Here is a 22,168-nt window from a genome sequence, read left to right as displayed (position 1 = left end):
ATTCAGAGATCCCTGAAGGCCTACGGGGTCAGGGCAAGATTGTCTCACCTAGAAAATACATAGTGCGAGAATTTTCTAAGTACATCAACTCTCTTAATTCTCCTAACAACCCCATTCTCCTATTAGTACCACTTTTAGATGAGAAGAACAATTTGCCAAGGCTATACGGAGAAGGCAATGGCACCCCACTCCAGTACTCTTGCCTGGAAAATCCCATGGATGCAGGAGCCTGGTGGGCTGCAGTCCATGGGGTCACTAGGAGTCCGACACGACTGAGCGACTTCACTTTCACTTTTCACTTTCCACTTTCATGTGTTGGAGAAGGAAATGGCAACCCACTCCAGTGTTCTTACCTGGAGAATCCCAGGGACAGGGGAGCCTGGTGGGCTGCTGTCAATGGGGTCGCACAGAGTCGGACACGACTGAAGCGACTTAACAGCAGCAGCAGCAGCAGCATACAGCCAATAAGTGGTGGAGTCCAGATATGAGTGGAAACTGTTTATCTGCCCAAGGCCCATACTCTTAACCACTAACATACAGATGTTTGACATTCATTGAACATTGACTGGGTACCACCCATCTACCCACTTCTCTGTGAACTCTCTAAAATAGGGACTGCTGTTAATCCTTTCCTCTCCTACACGTGGCATAACGCCAGGAATATGGAGGGCATTTAATAAATGCTTGACTAGTAAATAAATGTATTAATAAGTAGAAAAATGAAGGGTAGAGGTTAAATTAAAAATGAATAAGACAGTTCCTTTGCCATACCAAATATTAAAAGCTTGTTGTAAAGTTATATTAAGTAAAACAGGACATAAGAACACATGAATAGAGTAGAATATAAAGTCAGGAATTAGACCTAAATAACATTGGAATTTATGGTATGAAAAATATGCACTTTGAAATTAGTGTGGAAATGTGGATTATTTAATAAATGATGTTGGGAAAACTAATTGATCATCTGGAAAAAAATACAATCTGAGTACAGTGCAAAAATACAGTCTTACACTGTAACCAAGATACAATTCAGATGGATCAAAAAGTTATAAAACAATGAAATTCTAGAAGTCTGAGAAATAAGCATGGTGTATATATATATTTATTTATTTATTTTTCATCTCAATGTGGGGAAGTCATTTCTAAATGTAATATTAAGCCCCATATATAAAAGATCAATAAATCTGAGCAATGTAAAAACAGAAATTTCAGCATGACAAAAACAATTGGTAAAGATAAAAAAGTACAATAAGCTGTGATAAAATGTTTGCAACTCATGTCATAGATATAAAGGGATTCTAAAAATCAAAGTAAAAATTACTCAAGAGCATAGTGTATAAAGGACAGGAATGCCTGGTTAACAGAAAAAAATTATATATATATATTCTTAAGTATATAAAACACATTCAGCCTCATTCACATTAAGAGAAATGGAATTTAAATTATGCTGTAATACCATAGTCAAACATAGTTAAACACTATCACTCTGGAGAAAATACAGGTTTGGGAACATACTATGTGGTCTGGGGAAACAGGGATACTTACATACTTGTATGTGCACAACATTACATATGTACATACAAGGATATTCACTGCAGCTTTTGTAACAGCAGAAGGTAAGGAGTAACTTAACTGTGCATGAACAGGGATAGGTCACACCATACAGCAGGATGTTGCTCCACACACACACACACGTAAATACACGAACCTGTTAAAAAGCATGAGGAAACTGTAGAATGATACAGAATGAGTTCCATATACAACAAGCGGAAAAACACAAGATGCTGGATAGTATGCTATCATTTCTAATTTTTGAAAGAGGGGATAAAAAACTATATGATGTTTGGTATGTTTCTATAGGTGTAAGGTACTTTAGAAAGACATCCAAGAAACTGGAAATATTGGGTGCCCCTGGAGAACAGAATTGAGTACACTGGATACAAGTGCTATCTTGCAAGTCATGCATAAGGATTACCACAAATCCTTCCTATCTTCTGAATTTGTACTCAAATATAGTAACCTAAAGAATCTGCCTACAATGCGGGAGACCTGGGTTCGATCCCTGGGCTGGGGGGAAGATCTCCTGGAGAAGGGAAAGGCCACCCACTCCAGTATTCTGGCCTGGAGAATTCCATGGACTCAGTCCATGGGGTTGCAAAGACTTGGATACAACTGAATGACTTTCACTCACTCATAGTAACCTATTCCAAATAACAGTAGTGATCATAACAAAGTGAACGTCTTTTTGTCCTCAAGTTGGGGAGACCAGACATACATTTATTGCTTTACTACAGGATGGAAAGTGTTTGGCATCCTAAGAGAACCAGGGATGAAATTATGTTCTGACTGGGCTGGAAAGATAGCGTTCATGGAAATTTAGGCAGGAGGATACTTGTATTTTATTTAAATATTATAGTATATGGTGATGGCACCCCACTCCAGTACTCTTGCCTGGAAAATCCCATGGATGGAGGAGCCTGGTAGGCTGTAGTCCATGGGGTTGGGAAGAATTGGACATGACTGAGCAACTTCCCTTTCACTTTTCACTTTCATGCATTGGAGACGGAAATGGCAACCCACTCCAGTATTCTTGCCTGGAGAATCCCAAGGACGGGGAGCCTGGTGGGCTTCCGTCTACGGGGTCGCACAGAGTCGGACACGACTGAAGCGACTTAGCAGCAGCAGCAGTATATGGAGCTAGAACGAGTGCTCTAACCTCCAAGTTCAAGTCATATTCAGCAGCACTTTGGCCTCCAACAAGACTTTTTTCTGGTTAAAAGCAGGTGCCTTAAAACTCAAAAGAGTTCTAAAACAGCCCAGATAGCATCTGGCAAAAGTCAGGGGTCTAATGTTACTAGTTAATTAAAGCCTTTTTAACTGTGGTCTTCCCTGGTGGCTCAGAGGTTAAAGCGTCTGCCCGCAATGCGGAAGACCTGGGTTCGATCCCTGGGTCGGGAAGGTCCCCTGGAGAAGGAAATGGCAACCCGCTCCAGTATTCTTGCCTGGAGAATCCCATGGATGGAGGAGCCTGGTGGGCTACAGTCCACGGGGTCGCAAAGAGTCGGACACGACTGAGTGATTTCACTCACTCAAAGCATTTTTAAGTGCACATCACCCTCCATCATGATCTGTTCCAGTGTTAAAGTAGCTGTGCTTAACACTATTGTGTGCCAGCAGGAGACAGAAAATATATGTTATTTTTAACAAATTCTAGTACCAGTGGATGCATGCTCTTTGGACTTGCTGGCAGACTTGCCTCTCAGCTCCTGGGAGGCCAAATTTAGTTAAATTGCCATCCTTGTCTGTCATCTCAAGTGGAGAAATGGACTTTTTAGATTCCTCAAGCAGGGATGTAATGGGTGGATAAATTCCCAAGGCGGCATCCAACTGTGGCTCGACTGACAGTTTGGGGATTTTATTTCCCCTAAAAGTAAGGACGGACGCAGAGTTTCAGCTCAGCAGCTGATAAAGACATCTGATTTACTGAGACAGCAAACAGAACTCACCTGCCTTTATTTTTCAAAGTAGAAGAAAGGTCTCAGGTAACTCATTAACTCTAGCCCTTTCTGTAACAATTAGTATAAACTGTCTTAGAGGAAGGTTGAGGTATCATAACATGAGAGAAAGAAACTTGTTATTTCACTATTTATTGCTTTAGTCACCAAAAAGCCTCTATTAAAATTGACTCTTTATTGTCCTTTTAAGTGTAATATTTGACACGTACATTCCTCTGCTTTCTCACTCCCATTTCCCAGAGGCAATTTGCTATCTTGATTCTATGGTTATAATTTCCAGTTTGTGTCTTGTCTTTTCATATTCTCTGTAGCTTTTTAAAAAAATGAACATAATTTCTTACATTAATGATGTCACAACTATCAGTAGTCCCTTTTATAGTCAATTCTTTCTGTACTATGTGTTCAAAAAAATCTTTATGACCTCAATGATATTTTATACATTTTTCTTCTAAAGTTTAAAAGGTTTCCTTTTCATATTTAAAATCTTAGATCAAGTGGAATTGCTTTTTATGAATAAAGTGGGGAAGGGGTCTAAATTAAACTTTTTCCCTTTATGCATTTACCAATGAATTGTTCCTGGACAATTTTCTAAATAGTCCCGTTGGTCTGAAATATTACCTTGGTCATATATCAGTTTCATAAATGAATGGGAAAAATAATAATGAGTGGGTCTTCTGATTTTATGCTATTTGTTAATTTGGCTATATTTACTTTAATATCTCACAGTCTTAATTATCATTATAATAAGTTTTATAATCAATTAAATATCTGACAGGGCAAGTCCCATCCCTCTTAAGACGTTATTCTTCTTTAGGTGTGTCCAGGCTTCCTTCATCTCTATCTTCCTAGAATTAGCTTGTGAAGTCCTGAAAAAACAGGGCTGGGACTTTAATTGAAACTGTACTGATCTACAGACCAGTCTAGGAAGAATGAAAATCTGTACAATTTTGAGTCTTTCTATACAGATCAGTCTTGGGTGTTCTTTGGAAGGAATGATGCTAAAGCTGAAACTCCAGTACTTTGGCCACCTCATGCGAAGAGTTGACTCATTGGAAAAGACTCTGTTGCTGGGAGGGATTGGGGGCAGGAGGAGAAGAGGACGACAGAGGATGAGATGGCTGGATGGCATCACCGACTTGATGGACGTGAGTCTGAGTGAACTCCAGGAGTTGGTGACGGACAGGGAGGCCTGGCGTGCTGCGATTCATGGGGTCGCAAAGAGTCGGACAGGACTGAGCGACTGAACTGAACTGAACTGAACTGATAGACAGAAGAACTAAGTCTAAGTTTTTGGTCAGGAGCACTTTGTGTAGGAAATTATTGTCGCTGGCTGTGACGGACAGCGCAGAAGCATGGCCTAGAGGAGCTACCCCTCGCCCGAGGTCAGGGGCAGTGGCTGGGAGGAGCTACCCCACATTCAAGGAGCAGCGGCTGCCTGGGTGCAGGAGGGCAGAGAGGAGCCACTCCACGTTCAAGATCAGGAGGGGCAGCGGTGAGGAGATACCTCTTGTCCAAGGTAAGGAGCAGTGGCTGCGCTTTGCTGGAGCAGCCGTGAAGAGATACCCCATGTCCAAGGTAAGAGAAACCCAAGTAAGATGGTAGGTGTTGCAAGAGGCATCAGAGGGCAGACACATAAACCATAATTAGAGAAAACTAGTCAATCTGATCACACAGATCACAGCCTGGTCTAACTCAATGAAACTAAGCCATGCGTGTGGGGCCACCCAAGATGGGCAGGCACGGTGGAGAGGTCTGACAGAATGTGGTCCACTGGAGATGGGAATGGCAAACCACTTCAGTATTCTTGCCTCGAGAACCCCATGAACAGTATGAAAAGGCAAAAAGATAGGATATTGAAAGATGAACTCCCCAGGTCGGTAGGTGCCCAATATGCTACTGGAGATCAGTGGAGAAATAACTCCAGGAAGAATGAAGGGATGGAGCCAAAGCAAAAACAATACCCAGTTGTGGATGTGACTGGTGATAGAAGCAAGGTCCGATGCTGTAAAGAGCAATATTGCATAGGAACCTGGAATGTCAGGTCCATGAATCAAGGTAAACAAGAAGTGGTCAAACAGGAGATGGCAAGAGTGAACGACAACATTCTAGGAATCAGCAAACTAAAATGGACTGGAATGGGTGAATTTAACTCAGATGACCATTATATCTACTACTGTGGGCAGGAATCCCTCAGAAGAAATGGAGTAGCCATTATGGTCAACAAAAGAGTCCGAAATGCAGTACTTGGATGCAATCTCAAAAACGACAGAATGATCTCTGTTCATTTCCAAGGCAAACCATTCAATATCACAGTAATCCAAGTTTATGCCCCAACCAGTAACGCTGAAGAAGCTGAAGTTGAATGGTTCTATGAAGACCTACTAGACCTTTTAGAACTAACACCCAAAAAAGGTGTCCTTTTCATTACAGGGGACTGGAATGCAAAAGTAGGAAGTCAAGAAACACCTGGGGTAACAGGCAAATTTGGCCTTGTAATACGGAATGAAGCAGGACAAAGGCTAATAGAGTTTTGCCAAGAGAAAGCACCGGTCATAGCAAACACCCTCTTCCAACAACACAAGAGAAGACTCTACACATGGACATCACCAGATGGTCAACACCGAAATCAGATTGATTATATTCTTTGCAGCCAAAAATGGAGAAGCTCTATACAGTCAGCAAAAACAAGAGCGGGAGCTGACTGTGGCTCAGATCATGAACTCCTTATTGCCAAATTCAGACTGAAATTGAAGAAAGTAGGGAAAACCACTAGACCATTCAGGTATGACCTAAATCAAATTCCTTATGATTATACAGTGGAAGTGAGAAATAAATTTAAGGGACTAGATCTGATAGAGTGCCTGATGTACTGTGGATGGAGGTTCATGACATTATATAGGAGACAGGGATCAAGACTATCCCCATGGAAAAGAAATGCAAAAAAGCAAAATGGCTGTCTGGGGAGGCCTTACAAATAGCTGTGAAAAGAAGAGAAGCGAAAAGCAAAGGAGAAAAGGAAACATATAAGCATCTGAATTCAGAGTTCCAAAGAATAGCAAGGAGAGATAAGAAAGCCTTCCTCAGTGATCAATGCAAAGAAATAGAGGAAAACAACAGAATGGGAAAGACTAGAGATCTCTTCAAGAAAATTAGAGATACCAAGGGAACATTTCATGCAAAGATGGGCTCGATAAAGGACAGAAATGGTATGGACCTAACAGAAGCAGAAGATATTAAGAAGAGGTGGCAAGAATACACAGAACTGTACAAAAAAGATCTTCATGACCCAGATAATCACGATGGTGTGATCACTCACCTAGAGCCAGACATCCTGGAATGTTGAAGTCATTTGGGCCTTAGAAAGCATCACTATGAACAAAGCTAGTGGAGGTGATGGAATTCCAGGTGAGCTATTTCAAATCCTGGAAGATGATGCTGTGAAAGTGCTGCACTCAATATGCCAGCAAATTTGGAAAACTCAGCAGTGGCCACAGGACTGGAAAAGGTCAGTTTTCATTCCAATCTCAAAGAAAGGCAATGCCAAAGAATGCTCAAACTACCGCACAATTGCACTCATCTCACACACTAGTAAAGTAACGCTCAATATTCTCCAAGCCAGGCTTCAGCAATACGTGAACCATGAACTTCCAGATGTTCAAGCTGGTTTTAGAAAAGGCAGAGGAACAGAGATCAAATTGCCAAAATCCGCTGGATCACGGAAAAAGAAGAGTGTTCCAGAAAAAACATCTATTTCTGCTTTATTGACTATGCCAAAGCCTTTAACTGTGTGGATCACAATAAACTGTGGAAAATTCTGAAAGAGATGGGAATACCAGACCACCTGACCTGCCTCTTGAGAAACCTATATGCAGGTTAGGAAGCAACAGTTAGAACTGGACATGGAACAACAGACTGGTTCCAAATAGGAAAAGGAGTACGTCAAGGCTGTATATTGTCACCCTGCTTATTTAACTTCTATGCAGAGTACATCATGAGAAACGCTGGGCTGGAAGAAGCACAAGCTGGAATCAAGATTGCCGGGAGAAATATCGATAACCTCAGATATGCAGATGACACCACCCTTATGGCAGAAAGTGAAGAGAAACTAAAGAGCCTCTTGATGAAAGTGAAAGAGGAGAGTGAAAATGTTGGCTTAAAGCTCAACATTCAGAAAACGAAGATCATGGCATCCAGTCCCATCAGTTCATGGGAAATAGATGGGGAAACAGTGGAAACAGTGTCAGACTTTATTTTGGGGGGCTCCAAAATCACTGCAGATGGTGATTGCAGCCAGGAAATTAAAAGACGCTTACTCCTTGGAAGGAAAGTTATGACCAACCTAGATAGCATATTCGAAAGCAGAGACACTACTTTGCCAACAAAGGTCCGTCTAGTCAAGGCTATGGTTTTTCCTGTGGTCATGTATGGATGTGAGAGTTGGACTGTGTAGAACGCTGAGCGCTGAAGAATTGATGCTTTTGAACTGTGGTGTTGGAGAAGACTCTTGAGAGTCCCTTGGACTGCAAGGAGATCCAACCAGTCCATTCTAAAGGAGATCAGCCCTGGGTGTTCTTTGGAAGGAATGATGCTAAAGCTGAAACTCCAGTAGTTTGGCCACCTCATGCGAAGAGTTGACTCATTGAAAAGTCTCTGATGCTGGGAGGGATTGGGGGCAGGAGGAGAAGGGGACGACAGAGGATGAGATGGCTGGATGGCATCACCGACTCGATGGACATAGGTTTGGGTGAACTCCGGGAGTTGGTGATGGACAGGGAGACCTGGCGTACTGCAATTCATGGCGTCGCAAAGAGTCGGCCATGACTGAGCGACTGAACTGAACTGATTCTTAGGTACCTCACAGTTTGGGTGTTCTGTTTTGTTTTGTTGTTGTTTTGCTATTGTAAATGCTGTCTTCCCCCCCTTCTTTTTAAAAATGTTTTTCAAACTATTTGTTGCTGGTGTATAGAAATATATTTGATTTTTTTATTGACCTTTTAGCCAGCTAAAGTTTTCTTTTTTTTTCTACTTTTTATTTTTTTGCTTGTTAGTTTTGGTTTTTTTGGCTTTGCCACATGGCTTATGGGGTTTTAGTTCCCTGACCAAGGCCCATGGCAGTGAAAACACAGTGGAAGTGCAGAGTCCTAACCACTGGACTGCCAGGGAGTTCCTTATTTTTTTCTACTTTTTGTTTGTAGATTCTTTTAAGCAAAACTTGTGCTTTTCTTTCTTATATTGTGTTTGCTAGAAACTCCAGTACAATGTTAAATATTAGTGACATCAGACATTTTTTCCGCCTCTTGCTCCTGATTTTAAAGGAAAAGCTTTTAAATTTCCATTGAGAATACTTGTTATAAAATTTTTGTAGATGCTTTTCATCAGGCTAAAGGGAGTTCTAATTCTAGTTCACTTATAGTATTTTAAATCATAAGTGGATGTTGAATTTTGTCAAATATTTCTTTCTCCATCCATTCTAATAACATGCTTTTTCTCTCTTGAACCTATTAATGTGATGAACAACATTTATAGGTTTTTCTAATGCTAAATCACTCTTGCTCTCCTGAATAAACCCAACTTGAACACAGACGATATATTTTTGTATATATTTGGAATGATATATTTCTTGAAAATTTAGTAGAATTTGCTGGTTAAACTGTTTGACCATGGCATTTTATTCTTAAGAATCTTTTAGCATTTCAGTTTCTCCATTACAGGAAGTATAGGCTTTCTATGTCTTTTAAATGCATTTCTAGTGAATTACATTTTTCTAGGAATTTTTTCCAGTTCACCTAGGTTTTCAAATTTATTGGTATGAAATATTCCAGTATTTTTTTCATGTCTTTAGCCTCTGCTGGTCTGAATTTATGCCTCTTTTTATATTCCTAATTATTGTATATGCCTTCTTTTTTGCTTGGTTCATCTCAGAGTTTTCATCTATTTTAATAATCTTTTCAGAGTCAGCTTGGGCTTTGTTGAAGTTCATTATCTTTGTTTTGTATTTCTCTTTATTTTCTCTTTTCTTTTACTTTTCATGGGTAAATTGTTATTTTTCTAATTTAAGTTGGTTATTTAGTTGCTTAATTTTCAGTCCTTTTCTTCCAATATAAATATTTAAAGCTATATGTTTTCCTCTCTCTTCATGTAGTATGTAGTATTTAATAAAATTGTTATGCAGATTTTTACTATCAATTTAGTCATAAGTTTTTGGATTTCATCATGATTTCCAAATGTATGAGATTAAAAAAGATTTTTGATATATACAGATAATTGAGAAAAAACATGATTTGTCAATTCCTTGAAATTTATTGAGACTTTTCTTCTTACAGTTTGGTCCATTACCATTGAAAAAAAAATTCCATGTGTATTTGAAATGAATGTAGTTAACAAATTGTCTATTTAAGCTTAACTAAAATTTTCAAATATTCTATATATTTACTGATTTTTAGTGTGCTTATCAAAGACATGTTAAATCTTACAGCATGATAGTAGACTTGTCAGTTTCTCCTTATTCTCTTTTACTTTTAATTTTACATTTTAGGAAACTATTGAAAAAGGAAAAATTACTGAATTAATCAGGAAATATTTTAAAAATCTAACAATGATTTTTGCTAAACATTCTTGTTTGATATTAACACCACAGATTTTTGAGGGGTTGGTATTTCCCTGGTGCATATGTATTTACATTTTTTTCCCATTTTTCCTGCCAATTTGCTTCTAGTGCCATCTTGTACATAGCATATACATATAACTGGATTTTTAAAAAAATTCAATATGTTAAACTTTTGACCAGTGAGTTTACATTTCTTGTACTTATTGATATATTGCACTTGATTCTACCATTTTATTTTCACTATTTTTCTTTCCCCCAACTCTATGCATTTTCTTTCTTTTCTTCTCTCCTGCTTCCCCAGGGGGGTGAGTTTATTTTTGTTATTATATATTTCTGTATTCTAATTGTTTTCTCTTTATAAATTTATAATTTATTCACTCTATTTCTGTTCTCTCAGTGGTTACCCTGGACATTTTACCAAACTTATTTGGTAAGATTTAGTGTCAAATAGGGCTTCTCTGGTGGCTCAGATGGTAAAGAATCCACCTGCAACGTGGGAGACCTGGGTTCAATCCCTGGATTGGGAAGAACCCCTGGAGGAGGGCATGGTAACCCACTCTAGTATTCTTGCCTGGAGAATCCCCATGGAGAGAGGAGCCTGGCAGGTTATTGTCCATGCAGTCTCAAAGAGTCAGACATGACCGAGCAACTAAGAACAGCACAGCACAGTATCAAATAATATATTAAACTTTTAATGAACAATTCTAGGAATTTAGAACGGTAATTTCAGCAAACACCCTGTCTGCTTATGTTATTACAGATCCAGCATTTTAGAGCTGTCCTTTTATAACCCCTTTGAATTAAACAATATAATACTCAGTTTTTTACATGAACAATATTTGCTTAGGTTTGGTGGCTCAGTCAGTAAAGAATCCACCTGCAGCACAGGGTTTGACATCTGGTTTGGGAAGATCCTCTGGAGAAGGAAATGGCAACCTACTCCAGTATTCTTGCCTGAGAAATTTAACCAAAGATTCATGTTTTTCATCATTTCTGAAAAATTTCAGCCACCTCTCCTTTAGTTTTTCTTGCACAGAAATTCCAGTTGGACAAATACTAGACTTTCTCACTTTTTCCTCCAAATCTATCATCTGTTTCTAATTTTTCATTCTATTGTATCTCTATGCTACATTCTACTCATTTCCTCAGTACTATCTTCCAGCTTGCTAATTCTCTTTTCATCTGTGGTTAATCTTCCAGTGATATTTTTTTCATTTCAACAATTATATTTTGTTCATTTCTAGAGCTTCTCATTTTTTGTCCTTAAAATATGCCTCCTCATTCAAATAATTATTGCTTACTTTTTTGTGAGTCTTAAAACATTTCATGCATAAATATTCTGCATTCCATGTTTAACAGTTCCAGTATCTGTGGTACCTGAATGAATAATTCCATTATTTGATGTTTCTACTGTCAAAATGTTTTACCTTTCCCTAGGCTTCATGTGCTTAATGAGCTACTTCGTGATCTTAATCTGAGGGAATTTTGGAGGACTAAATTGGACAAACATTTCTTACGAGGATCACCATCTGTTTCTGACAATGCCCAGGGGGTTTCATCAACACGGTACTCTTTCAGATCTCCAAGAGGTAGAAGGCCAGGCTCAGATTCTCCATCTTGCTCCTGGTCCTAGCAAGTCAAATGATAGCAGTCATGCCACCTGCATTATGCTCTATGTCCATCTCCTACCCCCAGGCCCTCCACAACTTCAAATTCCTGCTGTGCATCAAAGATGAGTAGACATGTTTAGAGTGATTGCCCTTCCCTCAACAGAGGTCTGGCACGAGTCAGTCTGGGTCCAGAAGTACACCTTCCATAGGTGTATGCTCATCCATCATGAGTGAAAAGTCACAGAAATTCACTCATCCTGACCTGCTAACAACGATAGTCTTAGCATCAGTATCTGCTTTCAATCTACCAGGAGCAGCTTTCTCGTGCTGTTTTTGTCAGTTATCACAAGAACCGCCAGATTCCTAGGTCAGCTCCCACACTCAGATCAAAGGGTCTATACATCCCTAATCCTGCCCACTTCAGCACTCTTCTCCAATTCCTGAAACTATCATGCCCTCTAAAATTCATGATTCATCAAAACTGCCTTTCAACCTTTTTTTCCTGGATGCCCTCATCACCTTCTTGCAACAACTGAAATGTGGATTTTCCCTGAAAGCAGTTTTGCCTGCAGTCTTCTCAAATGCTGTTTCTCCTCTCAGACCCATTGTTGCCACTGAGCCTAAAGGTTTGGGTAGCATCTCCTTGTTCTTCAGTGCTTCTTTCAGATCTATCTTCCTTCTCCCCCAAACCTCTAGCTTTGATACTCATGTCATCATAATAAGACCATTTATTTGGATATCAATAAGATATGAAAAGGAAATAAAAGGTACAGACACCAGAAAGGGAAGAAACAAAATTATTTTTGTTCACAGATGACATAATAACCTATGCAGAAAACTCAAAAGAATTAACCAAAAAACTGCGAGTTTAATTATAAACTCATGATTATAACAAGGTTGCAGGAGACAAGATTAACATACAAAAAATCATTTTCCTATATACCCGTAATGAACAAGTGGAATTTGAAATTAAAAACACATTACCAGCAGAGCACAGAGAACTTTTAGGGTAGTGAAAATACTCTGTATCATAATGATGGGTATATATACGTCATTTTACATTTGTCCAAACTCAGGTTACACACTACTAAGAGTGAAGCCTCAGGTAAACTATGGACTTTGGATGACTATATATGTCAGTGTATTTTAGGTTTATTAATTGTAACCAGGGGATGTTGCTAATGTGGGGAAAGTTATACATGTATGGGGATACAAGGTATATGGGAAATCTCTGTAGCTTCCTCTAGATTTTGCTGTGAATCTAAAGCTCCAATAAAGATATAGAAAACAAACTTATGGTTACCAGGGGAAAAGTGGGGTGGTAAATTGAGATTGACATTTGCACATAACTAATAAGGACCTTTCTTTGAGCCCCTTTTTTGTGGCGGGGGGTGGCGGCAAGAATACTGGAGTGGGTTGCCATTCCCTTCTCCAGGAGATCTTCCCAACCCAGGGATTGAACCCAGGTCTCCCGCATTTTAGGCAGACACTGGTTCGTCTAGTCAAGGCTATGGTTTTTCCAGTGGTCATGTATGGATGTGAGAGTTGGACTGTGAAGAAAGCTGAGTGCCAAAGAATTGATGCTTTTGAACTGTGGTGTTGGAGAAGACTCTTGAGAGTCCCTTGGACTGCAAGGAGATCCAACCAGTCCATTCTAAAGGAGATCAGTCCTGGGTGTTCTTTGGAAGGACTGATGCTGAAGCTGAAACTCCAATACTTTGGTCACCTCATGTGAAGAGTTGACTCATTGGAAAAGACTCTGATGCAGGGAGGGATTGGGGGCAGGAGGAGAAGAGGACGACAGAGGATGAGATGGCTGGTTGGCATCACTGACTCGATGGACGTGAGTCTGAGTGAACTCCGGGAGTTGGTGATGGACAGGGAGCCCTGGCGTGCTGCGATTCATGGGGTCGCAAAGAGTCGGACACAACTGAGTGACTGATCTGAACTGAACTGAACTAAGGACCTACTGTACAGTACAGGGAACTCTACTCAGTACTCTGTAGTGACCTATATGGGAAAAGAGTCCAAATAAAGAGTAGATACATTTATTAGTGTAACTGATTCACTGCTGTACAGCAGAAACAAATGCATTGTAAATCAACTATGCTTCAATAAAAATTTAAAATAATAAAATTCCTGTAAAAACTGTCTCTAAATATTAAAAAAATTATTTCATTAGTACACCCTAAAATGAAATAGCTCCATTCTGATGGAACTAAATTAATGTAGAGAGATTCCATGTTCACAGATAGGAACACTCAATATTGTCAAAAGGGCAGTTCTTACCAACACTGATCTACAGATTCTGTTCGATCCCTCTCAAAATCCCAGTAAGTTATTTTGTGATTATCAACAAACTGATTTTTAACTATATATGGAGAAGCAAAAGACCCAGCCAACTCAACAGACAATACAGATTCAATACAACTCCAAAGTTGGAAGACGCACTATCCTACTTCAAGGTTTACTATAAGGCTAGAGTAATAAAATGGAGAAGGCAATGCTACCCCACTCCAGTACTCTTGCCTGGAAAATCCCATGCACAGAGGAGCCTGGTAGGCTGCAGTCCATGGGGTCGTGAAGAGTCGGACACAACTGAGTGACTTCACTTTCACTTTTCACTTTCATTCATGCATTGGAGAAGGAAATGGCAACCCACTCCAATGTTCTTGCCTGGAGAATCCCAGGGATGGGGGAGCCTGGTGGGCTGCCTTCTATGGGGTCACACAGAGTCGGACACGACTGAAGTGACTTAGCAGCAGCAGAGTAGTAAAATGAGTGTGCTACTGAAATAATAGACAATTAGATCAGTGGAACAGAACTACGTAAATAGACCCAGATGAATACAGTCCACTGATCTTCAATAAAGATATTTTTTCTTCAGCAACCCAATTACTGTCATTATACAGTGAAGTGACAAATAGGTTCAAGGGGTTCAGTTCAGTTCAGTCGCTCAGTCGTGTCCGACTCTTTGCGACCCTATGAACTGCAGCACTCCAGGCCTCACTGTCCATCACCAACTCCCGGATTTTACCTAAACCCATGTCCGTTGAGTTGGTGATGCCATCCAACCATCTCATCCTCTGTCGTCCCCTTCTCCTCCTGCCCTCAATCTTTCCCAGCATCAGGGTCTTTTCCAATGAGTCAGCTCTTCGCATCAGGTGGCCAAAGTATTGGAGTTTCAGCTTCAGCATCAGTCCCTCCAATGAACACCCAATACTGATCTTCTTTAGGATGGACTGGTTGGATCTCCTTGCAGTCCAAGGGACTCTCAAGAGTCTTCTCCAATACCACAGTTAAAATACATCAATTATTTGATGCTCAGCCTTCTGTATAGTCCAACTTTCACATCCATACATGACTACTGGAAAAACCATAGCCTTGACTAGACGGACCTTTGTTGACAAAGTAATGTCTCTGTTTTTCAATATGCTGTCTAGGTTGGTCATAACTTTCTTTCCAAGGAGCAAGCATCTTTTAATTTCATGGCTGCCAACACCATCTGCAGTGATTTTGGAGCCCCCAAAAATAAAGTCTGACCCTGTTTCCACTGTTTCCCCATCTATTTCCCATGAACTAAGGGGACCAGATGCCATGATCTTAGTTTTCTGAATGTTGAGCTTTAAGCCAACTTTTCACTCTCCTCTTTCACTTTCATCAAGAGGCTTTTTAGTTCTTCACTTTCTGCCATAAGAGTGGTGTCATCTGCATATCTGAGGTTATTGATATTTCTCCCGGCAATCTTGATTCCAGCTTGTGCTTCTTCCAGTCCAGCGTTTCTCATGATGTACTCTGCATAGAAGTTAAATAAGCAGGGTGACAATATACAGCCTTGACGTACTCCTTTTCCTATTTGAAACCAGTCTGTTGTTCCATGTCCAGTTCTAACTCTTGCTTCCTGACCTGCATATAAGGTTTCTCAAGAGGCAGGTCAGGTGGTCTGGTATTCCCATCTCCTTCAGAATTTTCCACAGTTTACTGTGATCCACACAGTCAAAGGCTTTGGCATAGTCAATAAAGCAGAAATAGATATTTTTCTGGAACTCTCTTTTTTGATGATCCAGCAGATGTTGGCAATTTGATCTCTGGTTCCTCTGCCTTTTCTAAAACCAGCTTGAACATCTGGAATTTCACAGTTCACATATTGCTGAAGACTGGCTTGGAGAATTTTGAGCATTACTTTACTAGCGTGTGTTGCTGCTGCTGCTGCTAAGTCGCTTCAGTCGTGTCCAACTCTGCAACCCCATAGATGGCAGCCTACAAGGTTCCCCCATCCCTAGGATTCTCCAAGCAAGAACACTGGAGTGGTTTGCCATTTCCTTCTCCAATGCATCAAAGTGAAAAGTGAAAGTGAAGTCACTCAGTCATGTCCAACTCTTAGCGACCCCACGGACTGCAGCCTACCAGGCTCCTCCGCCCATGGAGTGGGTTGCCATTGCCTTCTTTGACTAGCATGTGAGATGAGTGCAATTATGTGATAGTTTGAGCATTCTTTGGCATTGCCTTTCTTTGGGATTGGAATTAAAACTGACCCTTTCCAGTCCTGTGGCCACTGCTGAGTTTTCCAAATTTGCTGGCATATTGAGTGCAGCACCTTCACAGCATCATCTTTTAGGATTTGAAATAGCTCAACTGGAATTCCATCACTTCCACTAGCTCTGTTCTCAGTGATGCTTCCTAAGGCCCACTTGACTTCACATTCTAGGATGTCTGGCTTTAGGTGAGTGATCACACCATAATGATTATTCAAGGAGTTAGATATGATAGATTGAGTGCCTGAAAAACTATGGACAGAGGTTCGTAATATTTACAGGAAGCAGTGGTCAGAACCATTCCCAAGAAAAAGAAGTGCAAGAAGCAAAATGCCTGTCTGAGGAGGCCTTACAAATAGCTAAGAAAAGAAGTGAAAAGCAAAGGAGAAAAGCAAAGATAAACCCATCTGAATGCAGAATTCCAAAGAATAGCAAAGAGTGATAAGAAATTCTTCCTAAAATGAACAATGCAAAGAAATAGAGGAAAACAACAGAATGGGAAAGACTAGAGATCTCTTTAAGACAATTAGAGATACCAAGGGAACATGTCATACAAATATGGGCACAATAAGGGACAGAAATGATATGGACCTAACAAAAGAGATTATGAAGAGGTTGCAAGAAAACACAAAAGACTATACAAGAAAGATCTTAATGACACAGACAAACACAATGGTGTCATCATTCACTTAAGAGCCAGACATCCTGGAGTCTGAAGTCAAGTGGGCCTTAGCATCACTATGAACAAAAGCTAGTGGAAGTGATGGAATTCCAGCTGAGCTATTTTAAATCCTAAAAGATGATGCTGTTAAAGTGCTGCACTCAGTATACCAGCAAATTTGGAAAACTCAGCACTGGCCACAGGACCGTAAAAGGTCAGTTTTCATTTCAATCCCAAAGGGCAATGCCAAAGTATGTTCAAACTACTGCAAAATTGCACTCACTTCACATGCTGGCAAAGTAATGCTCAAAATCCTCCAAGCTAGGCTTCAACAGTACATGAACCCAGAACCTCCAGATATACAAGATGGATTTAGAAAAGGCAGAGGAATCAGAGATCAAATTGCCAACATCATTCAGATTATAGAAAAAGCAAGATAATTCCAGAAAAACATCTACTTCTATTTCACTGACTATGATAAAGCCTTTGACTGTGTGGATCACAACAAACTGTGGAAAATTCTTAAAGAGATGGGAATACCAGACCACCTGACCTGCCTCCTGAGAAATCTGTATGTAGGTCAAGAATCCAATAGTTAGAACCAGACATGGAACAATGGATCAGTTACAAATTGCGAAATGAGTATGTCAAAGCTGTATACTGTCACCCTGCTTATTTAACTTAATATGTAGAGTACATCATGCGAAATGTCAGGCTGGATGAAGCACAAGCTGGAATCAAGATTGCCAGGAGAAATATCAATAACCTCAGAGACGCAGATGACACCACCCTTATGGCAGAAAGTGAAGGAACTAAAGAGCCTCTTGATGAAAGTGAAAGAGGAGAGTTAAAAAGCTGATTAAAATCTCAACATTCAAAAAACGAAGATCATGGCATCTGGTCCCATTGTTTCATGACAAATGGATGGGGAAACAATGCAAACAGTGACAGCTTTTATTTTCTTGGGCTCCAAAATCATTGTGGATTGTGACTGCAGCCATGAAATTAAAAGATGCTTGCCCCTTGGAAGCAAAGCTATGACCAACTTAGACAATATATTAAAAAACAAACATTACTTTGCCAACAGAGGTCCACCTAGTCAAAGCGATGGTTTTTCCAGTATGGATCTGAGAGTTGGACCATAAAAAGTCTGAGTACCAAAGAACTGACACTTTCGAATTATGGGTTTGGAGAAGACTCTTGAGAGTCCCTTGAACTGCAGGGAGAGTAAAGCAGTCAATCCTAAAGGAAGTCAACCCTGAATATTCATTGGAAGCTGATGTTGAAGCTCCAATACTTTGACAACTTGATGAGAAGAGCCTACTTCTTGGAAAAGACCCTGATGCTGGGAAAGACTGAAGGCAGGAGGAGAAGGGAGGAGAGGACAAGTTGGTCGGATGGCATCACTGATCCAATGGACGTGAGTCTGAGTGAGCTCTGGGAGACGGTGAAAGACAGGGAGGCCTGGCGTGCTGCAGTCCGTGGGGTCGCAGAGTCAGACATGACTGAATGACTGAACTCAATTACTGTCAACATGCTGATTTTGAAGAAAGATAAAATGGTCTCATAGCTTATGAAGATTTAAAAACCAATCTGCTAGTAGAAAATGCAATATATAAAGGTACATTCAATAACCGTTCCTTGTTTAAAGATCTGATATCAGAGACAGAAGAAAAGGAGGTAAAAGACAGCGAGGATATGAGTAACACGGTCTTTGGAGGCAGACATGGTTAACATTTCTTCCACAGAGTAGCTGTATGACCTGAATATCTGAGTTGCATGTGTGGGCTCTGTCACTCAGTCGTGTCTGACTCTGAGGCTCCATGGACTGTAACCCAGCAGGCTCCTTGGTCCATAGAGTTTTCCAGGCAAGTATACCAGAGTGAGTTGCCATTTCCTTCTCCAGGGGATATTCCCAACCCAGGGATCAAACCTGCTTCTCTTTTATTTCCTACACTGGCAGACAGATTCTTTACCACTGTGCCACCTGTGTGTGTAAGATGGAATGAAGTATCACCTTCTTCAGAGTGGTTATTAAGAAGTTTACAAGATGTGTGTGTATATTTGTGTAAATGTGTGTGGGTGGGTGTATCTCCACAATGTAGGTACTCAGTAGTAAAGGAGAATACGGCTATTGAGAAAAATTAGAGTCCAAGTAATTCTCCTGGGTTTTGAGTCAAACAGACCTAAATTTGATTGCTGTTTCTGCCATAGTAAGTCCATACTGCCATCTATGGTCTTACTATGGTTCCAAGAAAAAAGGGTTACTATATCTCTTCTCCTACTCCAGGGCTATATGCTATGCTATGCTAAGTCGCTTCAGTCGTGTCTGACTCTGTGTGACCCCAGAGACGGCAGCCCACCAGGCTCCCCTGTCCCTGAGATTCTCCAGGCAAGAACACTGGAGTGGGCTGCCATTTCCTTCTCCAATGCATGAAAGTGAAAAGTGAAAGTGAAGTTGCTCAGTCGTGTCTGACTCTTAGCGACCCCATGGACTGCAGCCTACCAGGCTCCTCCGTCCATGGGATTTTCCAGGCAAGAGTACTGGAGTGGGGTGCCATTGCCTTCTCCAGGGCTATATAATAGACCTAAATTAGATTGCTCTTTCTGTCATAGTAAGACCATACTGTCTTACTATGGTTCCAAGAAAAAAGGGTTACTTCATCTCTTCTCCTACTCCAGGGCTACATAATAGCCCAAGTAGAGAACATGAGCCAGTTTAAGTCAGTCACAAACAGGCCAAATTCTTGACTCAAAATATATCTGCTTGGAATATGCAGAAGGCCTTGTGGTCAAGTAAACCTGGAATCTGGTCACTGTCCAGCCATGTGATTTGGGGAAAATGACATAATCTCCTTTTGGTTTCTCATTCTTCAGATGACTTTTGCCAAAGTCAGCATGTTTCAAAGACTTTAAGTAGAAAAAGTATTTTTGTTAAAGACTAATTTTTTTTAGATATTTGCAATGAAAAGAGCTGGTCTCAAGGGTACCATTCCACATTTCATAATGGAAAGAAACACATAAAACTATTTAAAAATCTTTCATAACAGATATTCAATACCTTTATTGTGGAGGAAAAGATACAAAAATATAACATTCCCAAAAGCACAACTCTTAAAATGCTGGTTTTATTACAGGACTCAAAACTTTAATGGCATTCCCATAATACAGTCAGAAAGTAGAACAAGCCCTAAAGAAAAAAGCAAAAATGCCAAGATCTTCTCCAACCACAATTATTTTTAATCCATGAAACAGAATTTCCTTACAAATTAAGTAGTTTTTATAGTAATGACATTTATCATTGATGTCATCTGTTTAATATATGACTATAGTCAGAAGGGAAGTTGACCCTGTTATTTTTCCAGAAATTGAAAAATGTACCATCATTAAGATAAGGAAGAGAAAGATTTGTATCCGTGTTTTGGGGATGTGTAAGGTGAGACTGGAGTCTCACAGTTGGAGAATTTATGGATATTGCTGGAGGAACTGGAGATGCTCTCTAGTAAGCGGGTAATCCCTCTTCCCCGAACACTGCTGTTTTGGCCAGAGATTTTCACCCCAGATGGGTAGTCACCTAGGATATTAAAAATACAAGGAAAAAAATGTAGCAATTTTACAGTCTTATTATAAACAGCTTTCTCAGTTGATTCATCCTACTGCACGCCTTTCACTAAACCATGATTAAACAGATCATCAAAAGGGGAGATCATTCTTAGAGTAGATGCCAAAAGGCTGAATATTTTTTTTAAGTCCTGGAAATCTTAATTGAAGTTCTTCAGGGACCATTTGAAAATTTATGTCACTAGCTTTTTTAAACTTTCCCATTTCCCCAAAGACACCCTCACATCAAAACTATAAAACAATAGCTGCTACAAGAGTAACAGGCTTTATTTTAAATGCCCTGAACAAAATTCTGAAGAGTAAGTTAAATTTTATCAAAGTGATAAAAAGCCACACATATCCAAATGAAGTGCTTTTGACAGGTAAACTCCCAATTCAAGATTCTAATGCCCTAAAGCCATTCTGGAACTGGTTTAAGTACCATACCCTGGGATCTTAGAAAGACCCTAACTTTTTGAGGTGCCTTATTAAACAAAAGATGCTTACCAGTGGGTGTGTTTGATCTTTGTTCTTGATTAGAAGAGCTGAAATGAGAGAATCCTGGACTCTCAACCCTTAGCTTCTATAAGTAAAAAGCAACCAACAAACAAACAAAAAACAGTGGGAAACATTTATTATTGGATCATCTATTTCAAATTACTCCTTAAAGACAAACTAACACCCACTTTCCAATGTCTGATCAACTTTTGAAGAGTACTGTTGTAAAAGGAAAAGCAGAAGGGAATCTTCGAGGGGGAAATTATAGCATAAAAAAGGGGTTTTATTTTTAAATATGAGATCATATAATGTTTCTAATAAGAATGACTCAGAAAAGAAAGAAACCCTAGTGATGAAGGAAACAGTATAAAACCATTAGAGCCATGTCCTCAGGTAGGTAAGAGAACAGGATATATAGAAATAGAAGGATTAGCCTTAGATAGAAACATAGACAATTCATGCATTAAAGCAGAGTATATGGTGAATGTAATGGTAGGAATACATGGAAAACCTCTTGATTGCTTCTATTTCCTTGGAGAAGGAGGGGATAAAAGCATCAGCTAGAACAAGGATGAAGGAAGAGGTGATGAAGTTTCAAGTGAGAAAAGATGAGAAATAACTGTCTAGGAGAGAGGAAGATTAATCAAATCAGAGAAATGGACAACTGCCACGCACCGCTAAGGGCTCACTTGAAGTTGGTGCTGATAGATATTAAATAATACCTGTCAGTATGGTAGTTTCTTTTCAAATGTATAAGAACAGAATAGGTAAAAAGCTGATTTAATCAGGGTTAGTGTTTATTAACCAAGTATGATGAAGAATGAAAGGCCAATGGAGTTGACAGTGCAAGTGAGTGGAAATAACAGAGCAAGGAATCTAAACAGGGAAGGAAGGAGGTGAAGGGCAAGGTGAGGAGAGAGTGCAGCACTGTCCACGTGTGAATGGACCCCCAGAGTTGTGCAATGCAGTGACCCTGCGAAGGAGGGCTTCCAAATAGTGGGGACATAGAAGGTCTCAGTCAAGGTGAAAGAGCTGTTGGCACTGAGGTACCAGAGAAAGACAGCGGTGGTAGGAGAGTAGGATGCTTGAAACTGAGATTGTGGGAAGATTCCACCGGGACCTAGACTATCATGGGAGTGGAT

General features: G+C 40.0%; 1 protein-coding gene across 3 annotated transcripts in view; it reads right to left on the bottom strand.

The window, feature by feature from the left end:
• Window positions 1-20,007: 20,007 nt before the first annotated feature.
• Window positions 20,008-22,168, bottom strand: part of MAEL (maelstrom spermatogenic transposon silencer) — a 72,272-nt gene continuing 70,111 nt past the window's right edge. For all 3 annotated transcript variants that reach the window (XM_070363204.1, XM_005909813.2, XM_005909812.3), the window contains 2 exons: window positions 21,036-21,111; window positions 20,008-20,502 (listed from right to left, as the gene is read on the bottom strand). In XM_070363204.1, coding sequence (XP_070219305.1) covers window positions 20,315-20,502; window positions 21,036-21,111 — 264 coding nt within the window. In that variant the 3' untranslated portion in view covers window positions 20,008-20,314. The remainder of the gene's footprint in view (window positions 20,503-21,035; window positions 21,112-22,168) is intronic.

This window comes from Bos mutus, chromosome 3 (genome assembly GCF_027580195.1).
Source record: "Bos mutus isolate GX-2022 chromosome 3, NWIPB_WYAK_1.1, whole genome shotgun sequence".
Taxonomy (NCBI): domain Eukaryota; kingdom Metazoa; phylum Chordata; class Mammalia; order Artiodactyla; family Bovidae; genus Bos; species Bos mutus.
The sequence above is the reverse complement of the archived record's forward strand: the minus strand, read 5'-3'. Positions and strand labels throughout refer to the sequence as shown.